This window comes from Equus quagga, chromosome 16 (genome assembly GCF_021613505.1).
Source record: "Equus quagga isolate Etosha38 chromosome 16, UCLA_HA_Equagga_1.0, whole genome shotgun sequence".
NCBI classification, from domain to species: Eukaryota; Metazoa; Chordata; class Mammalia; order Perissodactyla; family Equidae; genus Equus; species Equus quagga.
In genome coordinates, this window is record NC_060282.1 from 53,959,230 (window position 1) to 53,977,639 (window position 18,410).

The 18,410-nt window shown below is 37.7% G+C and overlaps 1 protein-coding gene across 3 annotated transcripts in view; it reads right to left on the bottom strand.

Moving 5' to 3' along the window:
- Positions 1-18,410, bottom strand: part of ATP6V1H (ATPase H+ transporting V1 subunit H) — a 122,579-nt gene that overhangs the window by 34,689 nt on the left and 69,480 nt on the right. For all 3 annotated transcript variants that reach the window (XM_046642403.1, XM_046642404.1, XM_046642402.1), the window contains one exon: positions 8,317-8,418. In XM_046642403.1, the coding sequence (XP_046498359.1) occupies positions 8,317-8,418 (102 nt within the window). The remainder of the gene's footprint in view (positions 1-8,316; positions 8,419-18,410) is intronic.

Consider the following 18,410-nt stretch of genomic DNA (forward strand, 5'->3'; position numbering starts at 1 on the left):
TTTCAAACTATACAGGTTTCTGCCCTCCACTCCAGAGATTCCATCAGGTCTCAAAGAGGAATGGACAATCTCCACTGCGCTGACACTCTCTGCCATGAAATAAACCGACTTCCTGTCTTCTAAATTTAAGAAGCAATTGAACCCGCCAATTACTTTCAGATTATACAGATGTCCAAAATCATGAATACTTGAAAAAATAGTGAGAAAAGAATCTTCCCAGTTGGCATATTAAGTAAGACAAGATATCATTAAAAAGACAAGCCATTTGGATGATTCACTTTAGAACTAGATTCGAGTGCTTTATTAGCTATTGTCTCATAGGGAAAACTTTGCTAAACATATTTCAAAATAAGTTGAGTCAATAGCATGTTAAGCTTTAAAGACTTGGAATATTATAATACATGATTAACAAGCTCAATACTGGTAAGAACATTTAAGGAATGGTACCAGCTGGTGAAACAGAGAAATGTAATTTTAGAGTAAACTTTAAATATCTTAAAAAGCACAGCACTATTTTTGTTGGTTCTAAAGGTCTTTTTCCCTCTTAATATAGTTCTATAATATAATACAAAATATAGCTACATAAAATATCCTGATAAAGATTCTATTGTTTAGCACTATATTCACAGCTAATGAAATTATATCACACTTTAACACATTAAGATTCCACGACATATTGCTAAAAATGTAAGCTGCAAGTAAGATTCCATTTATAGGAAAGTAGATACTTTTATATCTATGTAGCAATATACCCTTCAGAATCTATAAGCACTTGAGCACAGCAATGAGCACAGAAATCACGTCTATTTTGTTCCACTTCTAATTAGGAAGAAGGCCATTAACATGTTTAAAAACAAAAATAATAACTTATGAGAATATTTACCAGATTTCAAACTGGGAAAAATCTTTCTAAGCATAAAAGTAGTGGAAGAAATCACAAATGTTTTCACTGAAATCTGAGCTCCATGGGGCAATACTCAGAATGGTGCCTAGGAGATAGTAGATGCTCAATAAAACATTAAGGACCAGTGAATGTATTTCACTATACAGCAACAGAAACTTACGTATGATAAAAATCTTATGAGCATAATAATATAAACAGCAAACTTTAAAAATGTTTATATTAAATACAGCAGGTAATATTCCTAATAAATCATGTCAGTAATCAAAATATAAATTAAAAATATCAGGTGCCATTTCTCCCCTGTGAGAAATTAAAAAGAAATGACAGCACTGCTGAGAGGACAGCAAAGACACTATTCTCACCTCCCACTGGTAGGAGTCTGAACTGGTCCACATTTGACGTTTTAAAACTCTCAAAAGTACTTATATACTTTATCTCATTAAATCTACTTCAGGGGACTGGCAAAAAGAAAACAATCGGAAATGTTTGCAAAGACTTTCATTCTGTTTTCATAATAATGAAAAATTGGGAACACATCAAATATCCAAAATAAGACTTGAGTAAACTGGAATACATTTATCTATAGGTAGCATTAAATTATATTTTAAAAAATTTGTAGATGAGAAATACCCATGAGAAATTAATTTTAAAAAGGAGACAAAATAGGAAATATCATATGATCACAGTTTTGGAAGAAAAAATATATATATATTGAGGAACAAAGATGAAAATAATTAAACTGGTATTTTTTTATAGTTGTAAGGTCGCAGTACTACAGGTCTTTTTCTTCATTAGTTTTTTCCGTATTTTTCAAGTTTTCCATAATGAACATTTGTTACTTTTCATAACTATAATTTAGAAAAGAGAAATTTATTGAGTTTGGTTGATACAAGGTTTGTGTCATTATCAAAGCAATTTATCAATTTTTATTTGCGTGTGCTACGCTAGGCTTTATACAAGGGCAAAAAAAGATATTTACCTCATATAAAAGTCTGCATTTTAAGAGAACAAGCATAAGTTCTTTTGGTAGCTCTTTCTCTCAGCATTTATTATGCTCTACTGTGTAGTAAACACTATGCCTAGTCAGATACAGTTCTTCTTTTTGAGAGTTCAAGTCTAGTGGGGGAAACAGACCAACAGGTTATCACTGTACACACTATACAATGAGAGACATACAGAACACCACGGAAGCACTGAAAACTGGACATTTGTGTTTTAACGGCAGTATACTGGTTTGCCAGATTAAAAAGAGAGGAATCTTTTACATCAGTATTTTTAGTTGCAGAAACAGAAACACGAATGCCTGATTAAAGCAGCAAAAGAATGCACTGAAAGGCAACTATAGCTTGGAAGGCTGGGGAACCTTACACTCAAAGGCTACCCAGGCTGAATCGCAACCAAAATCAAGCTACCAAACGAGCCCAGCAAGGGTGCTGTTATGACTAGGCTCTTGACCCTGAGTTTACTCTGCTCACACCCAGATAGCAGGTGCTACTGCCTACCCTCCTCACGGAGCCTGGCCATCACTGCTGCCTGAAGGGAATGCCTGCTACCCCGCTTCCCTCCAACACTCATTCCTGTTGGAAGACTGCGGCAAGTATATCTAATTTGCTGAGCTTAGGCCATGAGCATGTGGCTAGATGTAAAGGAGATTAGGAAAGTGAACTGCTGACATTTTTATCTTCTACAGTGGGAGGGAGCACATGCCTGGTAAGGTGCGGAATTCTTCAAATACAGGAAGGCGGTTTAGATGTTGTACTCTTTTAAAAAAAACAAAAAATAAATGTTCACTATGGCATTCCAGGAAAAGAGAGGGTTTTGCAGTTGCACAAGCCCTATGAAAGTTTGAAGTGGCTTGGATATTGCTGTTGCAATGTTCTGATGGTTAGAACAATGCTCACTACACCATTTGTGCCAGAGTCATGTATACAAAGGGGGCACATTCCCTCGGGGATGAGTGTTGGGCACTAGTCATCAAAGTGTGATTTCTGGGCATCTGTCAGGTCCATGGTGATTTTGTGCTTTCTGAGGACAAAGTAATGGAATAGTTTTATTCACATACACAGTATATATTTGAAAAGTAAGACGAATAAGTTGTGTTTGTTTTTTGGAAATCGTATTACAATCTTAAAGGTTATTGGTCCTTTACAAGAACTGAATTGGCCAGGAGAGTTGGTAGTGTAAATTTATCTGGATAGTTTATTTCATTGTTATTTGTATTTATTGAGGACAGCTATTAAATCTGCAATTTGGGGGGACAATCTCTGTTGTGTTACGCTCTCCACCAGAATTCACAAGAACAGGTTATTGGATCAAAAGTGTTTCTTTGAACTGCACAAGAAGTCCTGAAATAACAACAAATATGTAAAGCTATATTGAACAGGACTCCATTTTGAACATCGTATGTAAATGTGCATGGTGAGACAAATCTGAGTGTGACGAAGGAAAATGATAGGAAATATATTTACTAGTTAAAAGGTTATCACTGGACCAGCAATACAATCACCTGTGGTTTCCAGTACATTTTTGATATGAAATCTTGTCAATTGAAAAATTTTACTGTTTGAGATGGACAAAGGGACAAAACTCAGAAAGAGATAACACTCTTTTTTCTTCTGACACTCCCGCTGTGCGATGGTGAGTACAAATTATTCTACTCCCGAGAAACTTGTAAAAAGAAAAAAGTCCACCACAAAGTTGATGACAAACATTATGTTCTTAGAGAAAGCCAAATTTCTTTATTAAGTAATGTTAAAAATCATGATATCAAAAACATACAGTGAAGAGGAGTAATTGCTATCATATAGGATAGCAGATACTTCACTTAACAGTTGGACAAAATTACTCATTTAATTGGTTTATCAAACACCTAAATAGCGCTTTCTACCATGTGCCACGTGCTGTTCTAAGTAAGTCGTTACATATTAACTCATTTAGTCCTCATATTTACAGATGAGGAAACTGAGGGACAGAGAGGTTAAGTGACATGCCCAAGATCACACAGTTTACTAGGTGACAGAGCTGGGATCTGAACCTAAGCAGGCAAGTTTAGTCTGTACACTTAACCTGCGTGATTCTGTACTGACATCTGTAGTGCCCATTACATATCAGCCTATGTACTGTGCATGTATGGAGGAGATACGCTTGCTATCTTTGGAGCGCAGAATCTGGACAAGAAGTTTGCTGGACTCAGTACTGACAGATGACTAGTTATGTGCAGTAGGGAGAGTTATTGCTACGTGGATAAAGAGATTGCACTAATGAATTGGAACTCAGTAACAAGCCTACTAATATTCTCAGTGTTGAAAGAAATAGAAGTATGAATATGATCAAGTTGCAAGCAGTGAGTGCTGCGTGAGGAAAGGCATAGGGAGTATAAGACTGCCTTTCCAATCAGAAGCATGCCATTTTTTTCTTTTGGGAAGGAACTTAATTTCTTTACTGGCATTAATTTTACTTTAAATAGTAGAAAATGTTCATTCCTGGCTTTATCAGTATATGATACATTAGACAGCACTTCTACTGATAATGCCAGTAAAGATTCTATTATTTTAAGCAACTTAGCAATATAGTCATTATCTTGATTGAATAGGTTAAAAATATCCCTTAAAATATCTCCAGTTCCAAACATCAACATCAAATTTGAGATACCAAAATAATTTTTTAGGATGACTGAATTGTGATGAAATGGATACATCACTGAAAGTTTGACTTGTCTGTGTGTGTGCGTGTGTGTGTGTTTGTGTGTGGAGGAAGATTAGCCTTGAGCTAACATCCGCTGCCAATCCTCCTTTTTCCTGAGGAAGATTGGCCCTGAGCTAACATCTGTACCCATCTTCCTCTATTTCATCTGTGGGACGCCTGCCACAGCCTGGTTTGATAAACAGTGTGTAGATCCATGCCCAGGATCCAAACCAGCGGCCACGGGCTGCCAAAGTAGAGTGCGTGAACTTAACTGCTACACCACCAGACCAGCCCCACTGCAAGTTTGAATTTTTTCCAAATCTTAATGTTTTTATTTTATTCCTAGAGGAAAAAAATAATGAAGACTATAGTTAAAAACTACATCCACAAATTACAACTGAATTTAAAGAAATACTTTTATGTGGCTGAACACAACCATGGAGTAGATTGGGAATCTTTATCCCTATGTCTCACAAGTGGCAATATTCACTTTTCTTGCTTTTACACGGAATGGGCTGGTCAACTTAGTGTCTAATGAATTCCTGAAGCAGACTTTAATGAGAAGTCTTTCCTGGTCCATATATGATCTAAATATCCAAAACTATCTGCAAGAGCCTTTAAACTCTTGTAGCCATTCCTGCCAACTTATGGTAGTGAGGTAGCATTTTCTAATTTAGTAGCAATGAAGAACAAGAAAAGAAGGTGATCAAGTGTAGAACTTGACCTATGTATGACTCAAGCATTCTGTTCTAGATACCTTCTTTGTCCTTACTGTGTACTGTGGCATTGATCCAGGTACAGATGGATACACAAAGAATGTACAGATTCCTCCTTGGCCGCAGAAGGAAGTCTGGGGCAATTCTATCATCCATAACAAACGCTGGCCAGTGAGTTGAAGCTGACTTGAGTATCTTCCAGGGTTAAAGTGGTGTCACTGAACACTTCTTTCTGGAAAGCTACACTGAATTAGCAAGGTAGCTCCTTTTGTAGAGATCTCCACACACATCTGAGGGCTGCACGATCTACTGGTAGTGTTTCCTTAAATACTCAAAAGCTTCTTATGACCACTCCTAAGGTGCAAATTATTGTGGTTTTGGGGAGCAAAGCAAGTTAATGCCTGGCCTTCATACAAGAAGTACAATACCAAGGGTTCTCACGGTGCCCCTGGAAAGAAAGTGTTTATAACTGTTGGGCCACTCAAGTGAGATACTCACCATTTGGGGGACAACAAGTTGACAGTGCCTTCAGTGTGGTTTCCCAGATGGATGGTAAACATTAGGAGTCCAGTTCAGATCAAATAATTGAGTCTAGTCCTTGTTTTAGGAGGGATTGTCCTATTTGTCTATGCCACCAGCTGAGTGACATTTGTCTGCCACATGGAATGGCTGAGGGGAAATGTAAGGGGAAAACCATTGGATTTCTAAGTAGACCCTGATGCTGTATGGCATTTGTTCAGCTGGTTAGGTCCAGGACCTTGGGGGTCATGGATAAGGTCAGTACTGTAGGCTGGCTTAAACTGGTGCTTGGAGTCTTGTAGGTAGTAGCCTTAATTAAATGACATATGAGACAGATTGAATAGATTTGATTCCAGCCTGCGTCACCCAGGTGAATCAGAGTGACCAGTGGAGTGACATATTTATAGGTAGACTTGCCAGAAGGCAAGTTAGTACAGAATTGAGGGTTTTCTGCGTGGGGAGACTTTTCTCTCACATTTCTGTACTTTTTTCATATTGAGGCACTGAATGCCCTTTTCAAAGGGATGTGTCTGCTTAGGAGCAAAGGGCAGGCATGCTTACTGCCTATTATGAGAGATTCGAGTTCCCTAAGTTTAGGGTTCTTCTTCTGCACTCCATACAGGGCTCATTTTGGCTCTCTTCATGTTTTCCTGTGGAAATTGAGACTTGAGGAACCAGCATAAAATGCTAATATTCTTGCTACTGCTACTCCTATAAGTGACAAACTATCATTTGTCTCTGACCAAGCAGTCTCATGCCTCTACCAGCATCCCTGGAACTATGGCAGGTATACTTGCTAACTTGTTAGTAGGATAAAAGCTAAGGACTTTGTAGTTCTTGACACTGTAGTATCAAGAACTATCTAACATTAATACCATTCAAAAAATAGCCTATTTTATTATGGAGGAATTGAAGATTTTTATATAAGACAAAGACAAAGTTTACTTTCATATAAATATAGCTAATAGCCAAGGTCCCTAACCCATCCAAGATGTATTTAACATGCAAAACAGACAGATCGATGATAGATAAATCCTTCTTAGATATATAGCTGGGCTTTATTTACAGTTCTTCTGGGAAAGGAAGCTAAAAGCAAATCTAGATAAAATACCTTAATTCTGAAATGATAAAAGTGAAAAGCTTATTTAAGAACTTACCTTCTCCCAGTACTGACTCGTTAATGACATCAGGAACCAGCTAAAGTTTCAAATGTATCTTCTGAATACTCTGTTTACACCATTATCTACTGCTTAATCAGAAGCCTTTTATGCCTTTACATAACCCAGCTCTGCTGCCACATCCTTTCCTTTCTCTCTTCCCTGCTGTCCCCCATTATGGATTATCTCTCACACAGTGCTTTACCTTCTTCAGATTACCGATCACTGCATCATCCACTGCAATCAGTCCTCAGCACAAAACACTACCTAAAAGTCTTTTTTTTTGCCTGAAACTCTGGCCATGCTACTCCTTTTCTTTGTTCTTCCAGTGGTGTATATAGACCCATGGACCAGTACATTCATTCTTTATTCTGACATCCCTCACTAGTATATCTCCGAGTAACTCAAGGCCTCTGCAATTTCCTACTTCTCCTTTGAGGTATATTTTCAAATTATTTCTCGTAATCACATAGTCCCTTGAAAACTCCCCTTCTCTTTGAAACTTCTTGAAAAAAGGCAGTGTTTTCTCTCTGTGAAGTAATTTCCATATCTCCCTCCATAGGAGTATTTCTCAAACTGAATAGGTCTTCAGTGAGTTTGCAGACTAACAATTTGAAATAATCATTTTAAAAGATTAATCAATACTCAAAAAATTTAATTACAGTTTAAATTACTCATAACTCTTTCATGTCAATTATAGGAATTATTTTGTTTCTGATGTTTTACCAAGGTATCTAGAACAGAATGCTTGAGTCATACATAGGTCAAGTTCTACACTTTATCACCTTCTTTTCTTGTTCTTCATTGCTACTAAATTAAAAAATGCTACCTCACTACCATAAGTTGGCAGGAATGGTTACAAGAGTTTAAAGGCTCTTGCAGATAGTTTTGGATATTTAGATCATATATGGACCAGGAAAGACTTCTCATTAAAGTCTGCTTCAGGAATTCATTAGATACTAAGTTGACCAGCCCATTCCACGTAAAAGCAATGTCTAATTCACCTCTGTAACTAGAAATAGTAGTTGAAAAATAACCAATGCTCACAAAATGGCTATTGAATTAAATCATACAAACCAAAGAAAATCCTGAACATGAAATTTCTATTGTGATCTCTGGTGGCTACAACACAATAGTATTATACAAGTGTACTTATATTTTTATACTACCCACTTTCAATTAGGTTTATCATAATTCTCAGTATTATGGTAATCTTGATTTTGCTTACTCCATCAGCTCCTCGGCTAAACTACTCTATTTTAGATAAGTACATTAGTTAGGACTCTATGTTGAATGTTTCAGGAAACCCAAGTGAAATTAATGGCTTTTCTCTCACCGTTTGCCTCGTGGATAATGCCGCACATATTCTCCAACATCATGAGCAGCAACAGCTAAGACTTGTGGATCATCTGACACCTCCAGAAGTTTTGTCAAAATTCTGAAATAAATTTAATCCAAAGAGAGATTGATTTCTAACTCTACTACAGGGCACAACAGAGCACAGGTATAATACAGATATCTTCCTGACCACAGATGTTTATAAATATAATCATATTTTCTACAGATTTCACTATCACACATAATAGATTACACATTAGCAGTTTTAAAACCTTTATATATATATATATATATAAAACAGGTTACTTTCAGATTCACAACGTATACCACACACAATTCTCAAAATATCAGGGACTTCCTCTCTTTCCCTCTCAAGAAAGACAACTAGAATGTGGGTAAATGTTATTTTAATATACAACTACCGGCGGATCTTTGCTAATGACATTTTGAAAATAAATCATTTGTAAGCCTTTTGTTAGTATTAGGAAAAATTACTTTCAGCCGTGATCAAGATGGAGCCTGAGCACTGAGCACATGCATCTCTCCTCTCTCTTGCTCCAACTCTCACAAAAGATTTGAACATATACTTTATAAATATAACTAAATCCATAACAGCAAGTGAATGTTTCTGAGAAGGTGGCAGCCCAAATTCACAATCCTGACTCCCCTAACCCCCTAATAGTTTTTCCAGAGCAACATACAAGCTGAGCGAAACTACTGCTGGAGTCTAGCGGGTACTTCTGAGAAGAAGAGCCAACCACCAACAGCAGAGAAGGCTCCCCTCTGCTGGGAGCCTGGAGCCATGACCACAGATTTCCGCCTCCTCAAGGACCTGCAGGGAGAGCAGGCGTCTTACGTAGGGGTGCACGTATCCTTGGGAGTGAAGGGAAAGGGGAACTACAGTGCTGAGAATCCAATCAGCTGGGAAAGGACTGCCTTCCATACGAGCGCAAATGGAGATCATTCAAGGCACAGGTAATTCCTGTGTTATTTAAACTGCTCAAGGGCACAGAAATAGATGGAAAACTTCTCAACTCATTCTACAACCAGAGCCTAACTATGATAACCAATCAGACTAAGTAGTTTTTAAAAATGAGTAAGTAGAAGACTAACATATAAAAAAATTGCTAATATGCCAGCAATAGCCACTTACTTAGACATAGATATATAAACACCTTAAAGAATTAGCTAACCAAACCCAGTAGAATACCGAGAAAATATATTTTATTCAGCTCTCAGCTCAAATGTCACCTATTGCTTAAGAGCCTCTGATCACCCTAAGATAGTACCTCCCTCAACATTTCTCTATCCCCTCCTCCTGATCTATGTTTCTTCACAGTACTAATCACCACCAGCCATTATATTATATTTACTTGACTATTTGCTTAGTCTTTCTTTCCCAAATACAGTCATGTATCACTTAACAACAAGGATATGTTCTAGAAAATTCATCACTAGGTAATTTTGTCACTGTGAGAACATCATAGAACGTACTTACAGAAACCTGGACAGCACAGCCTACTACACATCCAGGCTGTATGGTACTAATCTTATGGGACCACCATCATATATGCATTCTGTTGCTGACCAAAACGTCATTATGCAGTGCATGACTGTACAATGTAAGCTTAATGAGAATAAGAATTTTTATTTGCTGCTATATCTGCAACATCTACGACAATACTGATCATACAATAGATGCTCAATAAACACAAGTTGAAAAACATGAATAAAGTGTAAAATGGTGATGCCAGTTGGGAAAAACAATTTTGACAGCTCCTAGTGGAATTTAAAATACACAGACCTTTTGACCCAGCAATTCTATTTCTAGGAATCTATCATACAGAAATATTTTCATATTTCCACAAAGATGTCAGTGTACACTATCTTAAAAAAAGACTAAGAGAAAAAGGTCAGAGGATGGAAACCATATAAGAGGTTAGGCTTTTCTCTGATTTCTTCTTCCATGCTGGCAGCTCCTGCTTTTTTCCTCTGCAACAATGATAACTTTGTGTACAAAGCAGTTTCACACCCACCATTTTATCTAATCCCTAATATTAGGATTATTAGTTCATCCTGTTTTACAGAGAAGTAAACTGAGGCTCAGTGAAATAAAGTGGCTAAATACAAAAGAAAAGATTAAGTCATTTTAAGAGAACCCAATCCATAGTAAGTGAAAAACATAAGTCACAAACTAACCTTTAGTATGGTGACACGCATATGTGGTGACATGTATAAATAACTCCCAACAGTCATATGCTGCATAATGACACTTTGCTCAACAACAGACTACATTTATGATGGTGGTCCCAATGGATTAATACCAAATAGCCTAGGTATGCAGTAGGCTATACTATCTAGGTTTGTGTAAGCACACTCTATAATGTTCGCACAATGACGAAATCACCTAACAACGCACTTCTCAGAACCTATCCCCGTTGTTAAACAACACATGACCATACAAAGACGCAGGTACAGGTACGTCCATGAACAAAAGAACACTGGAGACTGTATCACCTGCTGACTCTGGTCACTGCTAGGAAGGAGTATGAGATAGAACAGCAGTGAAGAAACCTTTTCACTTTACTTCTGTATGCCTTCAAGAGTGCCTGAATGACTTGGCCCAGGCTATTTGATACAACTTAGAATACAAAGCTTTAGCAATACACGCACACACACATTAAAAGAAAAATTTACCTAATTTTACCAAGATGCTCAAGAGTTACTATGCTTTAATATTGTTAATTTAAAATTAAGTTTAAATTTAAGTTGAAAACTTAAGTTTAAAATATCTAAAACAAAAAAGTTTTAAAATCATTTGGTTATCTGTTTACATACAAACTATTCATTCACAAAATATAAATCTTATTTCTTAAAATCTTTATTAGAAAACAACTTGAATCACAACTATCTTTGCTCATATCATTTGCATTAAAGTAAATGCTTAAGAGTAGTAAAACTTGGAGTGACATCAGCAACATGACAGAGTTACTTGTTCCCTTTGTCTCTCTCCCTTTTGAACTACAACTACATGGACATTCACTGACCAATGGAGGAAGCCCACACAGCACAAGAGGACACCTGAGAGACGCACGCAGCTATACATCTGAGGGTGGATGGACTGGCCTCGCGGGAAGTGGCAGAGATAGGTGAGCATGCCCTGCTCTCCCCTAGTAGCCCTGTGCATGCACACAAACACTTTTAAACCTGGTGCAAGTGCCCAGAAAGTGGGAACACACACTGGAGTGACTGTAGGAGGAGGCAATGGTAACCCTTAGCCCGTGCTTGTGTTTGCTCTCCCCCTGGGGAAGGGGAGCCCACAATGCCCCTGTGATGCCAAGGAGCAGCCCTAGCTTGGGTCCCGTTGAGGAAGCCCTGCTGGCCAAGCACAGTGGACCATAACAGAGACTGCAGCAGATCTACATGCTGGGGCAAAGACTGCCCAGGTGCGTGTGTGAGGGCTCACAGTGCTACTGAGCCCCAAAGAGGGAACATGTCCCGGGTGGCTGTGGGAAGAGGTACAGCAGCTTTGAGCTCACTCAGGTTCACTTTCCTGGTGGGCAGGGGGAGCCCACTGAGCCCCTGTGGTGCCAAGGAGCAGCCCTAGCTCAGGTACCAGAGAGGAAGCTCTACCCACCAAGCACAGTGGCTCTGTGAATCATAAACAGACGGCAGGAGATCTACATGGTGGGGCAAATGCTCCCCAGGCCAGTGCATGAGCAGTCATAGTGCTGTTGAGCCCCCAAAGAGGGAACGTGTCCTGGGTGGCTGTGGGAAGAGGCAGCATCAGCTTTTAGCCCACTGGTGATCACTTTCTGGTGGGGAGGGAGAGCTCAGAGTGCCCCTGAAGTGCAAAACAGTGGCCCTAGCCCAGCAAGGAAGTCCTGCTTGCCAAGGACAGTCCACATAAGTGCCTGAAGACACCCTAGACTGGGGCAAGCACCCATAATACTCCCACAGCTTCCAAGAGATGGGGTGGGGCCAGAAACTCTGCTCCTGCTTCCCCCTAGCAGTAACAGGTGGAATCTGCATCTTAAGAATACCACAAATGCCCCAACAAGAGATTAGGTCATCAAACACCATGAGAAACTGCAGCAACAATTCATACAAGAAGGAAAATGACAAGTCTCCAGACACCAAAACTGAAGGCACAGAAATATAGACTCTAAATGACAGAGAATTCAAAATAGCCACCATAAGGAAACTCAACAACTTAGAAGAAAACATGGAAAGACAATTCAAGGAGCTCAGCAATAAAATGAATCTTTTCACTAAAGAGATTTAAACTATAAAAAAAAAAAATCAAGCAGAAATCCTGGATATGAAAAACACAATTAATGAGATAAAAAAAATCCAGAATCATTAAGAATCAGAACTGATCTCACAGAGGAAAGAATTAGTCTTCTAGAGGATACAAATGTAGAAATTCTACAGGTGAAGGAGGAGACAAAACTAAGATTTAAAAAAAGAAGGATTCTTCGAGAAATATCTGACTCAATTATGAAAAGCAACATAAGGATTATAGGTATTCTTCTCCAGAAGGAGAAGAAGGGGAGAAAGGAGCAGAGAGCTTGTTCAAAGAAATAATTGCTGGGAAATTCCCAAACCTGGGGATGGTTTCAGATTTACAGATGAATGAAGCTAGTAGAATGCCCAACTTCATCAATGCTAAAAAGACATTCTCCAAGGCATATAATAGTTAAAATGGCAAAAGTTAATGATAAAGAAAAGATATTAGGAGCAGAAAGGCAGAAGAAAATAACCTACAAAGGAAATCCTATCAGGCTTTCAGAGGATTTCTCAGCAGAAATCCTACAGCCTAGGAGAGAATGGAATGATATATTCAAAATACTGAAAGACAAAAACTTTCAGCCAAGAATACTCTACCCATAAAATTTTCCTTCGGATACAATGGAGAAATAAAAGCTTTCCCAGATAAACAAAACCTGAGGGAGCCCATCGCCACTAGACATCTCCTACAAGAAACAGCTGAAGATACCCTCACACTGGCAACAAAAAGGCAATGGTCTACAAAGCTCTGAGCAAGGAGACAAATAAACAGACATGATCAGAAACTTGCAGCTCTCTACCACAACAGGGAGGGAAAGACTCAATTACAACTTAAAAGAGAAAGGGAAAGAAAGAATCAAAAGTAATGATAAACTCTTGAACTTAGCCACAAACTCACAAAATAAAAACAGAACAATTCGTAACAGGAATTACTCAGAAGGCGAGAGAAGAGGGAAGGAGCCTGCTTAGGTTAATGGACATAAGAGGATATAAGAAAACGGACTATCTCATCTCCGACATCTTTCATACAATCCTCACAGTAACTATTAAACAAAAAATCAGTGCAGAGCCAGAATTCACAAAAGAGAGAAAATGGGGAAATCCCCCTCAGAAAACCACCAAAATGAAATGGCAGTCAGAAAAACAAAGGAAAAGAAACAGTGGAAACACAGAACAACCAGAAAACAAGAGATAAAATGGCAGCAGTAAGCCCTCATAAGAATAATCACTCTAAATGTAAATGGGTTGAATTCTCCAATCAGAAGACACAGAGCAGCTGGCTGGTTTAAAAAAAAGACACAACAATATGCTCCCTGAGATGCAGGGAATGCATGTCAGCTCCAAAGACAAATATAGGCTTAGAGTGAAGGGATGGAAGACAATACTCTAAGCTAATGGCCAACAAAACAAAGTAGGTGTTGCCATACTTTTATCAGGAAAAGCAGACTTCAAGTTAAAAAAGACAATGAGAGACAGAAGGGCAGTATATAATGATAAAAGGGACATTCCACCAAGAGGTCATAACACTTACTACTATACGTGCACCTAACACAAGGGTACCAAAGGACATAAGGCAATTATTAACAGACCTAAAGGTAGAAATTAACAGCAAGACAATAATAGTAGGGGACCTCAACACCACACGTACTTCAATGGACAGATCATCCAGACAAAAAACCAACAAAGAAATAGCAGCTTTAAATGAAACACTTGACCAGATGGACTTAATAGACAAGCATAGAGCATTCCATCCAAAAACAGCAGAATATACATTCTCCTCAAGTGCCCATGGAACATTCTCAAAGATAGACCATATTTTGGGTAACAAGGCAAGCCTCAATAAATTTAAGAAGATTGAAATCATCCCAGCCATCTTTTCTGACCACAATGCTATGAAGTTAGAAATCAACCACAAGAACAAAACTGGGAAAGTCAGAGATATGTGGAGACTAAACAATATGCTATTCAACAACCACTGGATCATTGAAGAAATCAAAGGGGAAGTTAAAAAATATCTGGAGACAAACAAAAATGAAAATACAACATACCAACTCTTATGGGATACAGCAAAAGTGGTCATAAGAGGGAAATTCATAGCAATACAGGCCCACCTCAACAAGCAAGAAAAATCTCAAATAAGAAAAATCTCAAATCTTAAAATACACCTAACAGAGCTAGAAAAAGAACAGACAAAGCCTGAAGTCAGAAGAAGGAGGGAAATAATAAAAATCAGAGCAGAAAGAAGTGAAATAGAGACTAAAAAAACACTAGAAGGGATTAATGAAACAAAGAGCTGGTTCTTTGAGAAGATAAACAAAATTGACAAACCTTAGCCAGACAGATCAAGAAAAAAAAGAGAAGGCTCAAATAAAAAAAATTAGAAATGAAAGAAGAGAAATTACAACGGATACCACAGAAATACAACGGATTATAAGAGAATACTATGAAAAACTATATGCCCACAAATTCGATAACCTAGAAGAAATGGATGAATGCCTAGACTCATACAACCTCCCAAAATTGAATCAAGACGAAATAGACAATCTGAATAGACCAATCACAAATACAGAGATTGAAACAGTATTCAAAAGCATCCCAAAAAACAAAAGTCCAGGACCAGACGGCGTCTCTGGAGAATTCTACCAAACATTCAAAGAAGATTTAATACTCATTCTCCTCAAACTATTCTGAAAAACTGAAGAAGATGGAACACTTCCTAACACATTCTATGAGGCCAACATTATCCTGATACCAAAACCAGACAAGGACAAGATGAAGAATGAAAACTACAGGCCAATATCACTGATGAACTTAGATGCAAAAAATCCTCGACAAAACATGGGTAAACTTAATATAGCATTAAAAGAATCATAAACCACGATCAAGGGGGATTTACTCCAAGGACACAGGAGAGGTTCAACATCTGCAAATCAATCAATGTGATACACCACATTAATAGAATGAGGAATAAGAATCACATGATCATCTCAATAGATATAGAGAAAGCATTTGACAAGAGCCAACATCCATTTATGATAAAAAAAAAAAAAACCTCTCAACAAAATGGGTAGTGAAGGAAAGTACCTCAACACAAAAAAGGCCATATATGATAAACCCACAGCCAACATCATACTTAATAGTGAAAAACTGAAAGGCATCCCTCTGAGAACAGGAACAAGACAAATGGTACCCACTCTCGCCACTCCTATTCAACATACAACTGGAGGTATTGGCCAGAGCAATTAGGCAAGAAGAAGAAATAAAAGGAAAGGAAGAAGTGAAACTTTTGCTATTTGCAGATGATATGATTCTATATATAGAAAACCCTAAAGAATCCACCAGAAAACTATCAGAAATAATCAACAAATACAGCAAAGTTTCAAGGTACAAAATCAATTTTTAAAAAACCAGTTGCATTTCTATATACTAACAATGAACCAGCAAGAAAAAGAAATCAAGAATACAATCCTATTTACAATCACAACAAAAAAGAATAAAATACCTGGGGATCAACTTAATCAAAGAAGTGAAAGACCTGTGCACTGAAAACAATAAGACATTATTGAAAGAAACTGAAGAAGACATAAAGAAATGGAAAGATATTCCATGTTCACGCATCGGAAGAATAAACATAGTTAAAATGTCTATACTACCTAAAGCAATCTACAAATTCAATGCAATCCCAATCAGAATCTCAATGACATTCTTCACAGATATAGAACAAAGAATCCAAAAATTTATATGGCACAAGAAAAGACCCTGAATAGGAAAGCAATCCTGAGAAAAAAGAACAAAGCTGGAGGCATCACAACCTCTGATTTCAAAACATACTACAAAGCTATAGTAATCAAAACAGCATGGTTCTGGCACAAAAACAGACAAACAGATCAATGGATGAGAATTGAAAGCCCAGAAATAAAACCACACATCTATGGACAGTTAATCTTTGACAAAGGAGCCACGAACACACAATGGAGAAAGGAAAGTCTCTTCAATAAACGGCGTTGGGAAAACTGGACAGCTACATGCAAAAGAATGAAAGTAGACCATTATCTTGCACCATACACAAAAATTAACTCTAAATGGAGTAAAGATTTGAATGTAAGGTCTGAAACCATAAAAATCCTAGAAGAAAGTAAGGCAGTATATTCTTTGACATTGGTTTTAGCCACATCTTTTCGAATACCATGTCTACTTAGGTAAGGGAAACAGAAGAAAAAGTTAATAAATGAGACTACATCAGACAAAAAATCTTCTGCAAAGCAAAGGAAACTATGAACAAAACAGAAAGACAACCCACCAACTGGGAGAAAATATTTGCAAGTCATTTATCAGACAAAGGGTTGATCTCCAAAGTATATAAAGAACTCATACAACTCAACCAAAAAAACCAAACCACCCAATCAAAAAATGGGCAGAGGATATGAACTGACATTTTTCCAAGGCAGCTATATAGATGGCCAACAGATGAAAAGATGTTCAACATCACTAATTATTAGGGAAATGCAAATCAAAGCTACAATGAGATATCACCTTACACCAGTCAGAATGGTTATAATTACCAAGAGAAAAACGACAAATGTTGGAGAGGATGTGGAGAAAAAGGAATGCTCATACACTGCTGATGGGAATGTAAACTGGTGTGGCCACTATGGAAAACAACACGCAGATTCCTCAAAAAACTAAAACTAGAACTGCCATATAACCTAGCTACCCCACTACTGGGTATCTACCCCAACAACTTGAAATCAACAATCCAAAGTAACATATGTACCCCTATGTTCATTGTAGCACTATTCACAATAGCCAAGACATGGAAACAATCCAAGTGCCCATCGACCGATGATTGGATAAAGAAGATGTGGTATATATATATACAATGGAATACTACTCAGCCATAAAAAAGACAAAATCATCCCATTTGCAACAACATGGATGGACCTGGAGGGTATTATGAGAAGCGAAATAAGCCAGACTGAGCACGACAAACACCATATGATTTCACTTATATGTGGAATATAAACAAACACATGGAAAAAGAAAATAGTTCAGTGGTTACCAGGGGAAGGTGGTGGGGGGTGGACACAAGGTGTGAAAGGGAGCACCTAAGTGGTGACAGCCAAGAAATAACATACAGCTGAAATTTCACAATGATGTAAACTATTATGAACTCAATAAGAAAAAAAAAAAAAACATAGTAAAACTCTACTTTGTTCAAAATCTCATGAATCTAAGAAGCTTGCTTAGTTTCTGGAGTGCATTTATTTGGTAAAGTCCCTTAAGAGTGTGGTTTCATGTAAATCTACCTACTTTTTTCTATCACCTTCTCAGCCTATCAAACAGCTAACCTTTATTAAGTAACAGGAAGCACCAATGAAGAATCTTGTTGTCAATAAAAGAATCATTTCATTAGGAAGTTATTACACACCTTTAATCTTTCAGACTAACCAGGAAATCTGCATTTCCAAATAACAGATGAGAAAGGAATAAGCATTTATTATACACATGAATGTTCCAAACTCTGTGCAAATACATTCCTCACAACAACCCATAAATGAGGAAATAACACCCAGAGAAGTTACAGAAGCGGCCTAAGGACACAACAAATGTTTAAACTTAGATTTGAATGACTATCTGCTGACTGCAGCCCACACAAAGCACAATGGCATCCTGATGGCAGTTCATTCAAGCACATGAAAGTCCACTAAGAAAAAACAAGAAATACATTCAATCTCCCATATGTTCATATTTTTAAGATTTCAAACTACAGGCATCCTTTGGAGATACCGCAGGTTTGGTTCC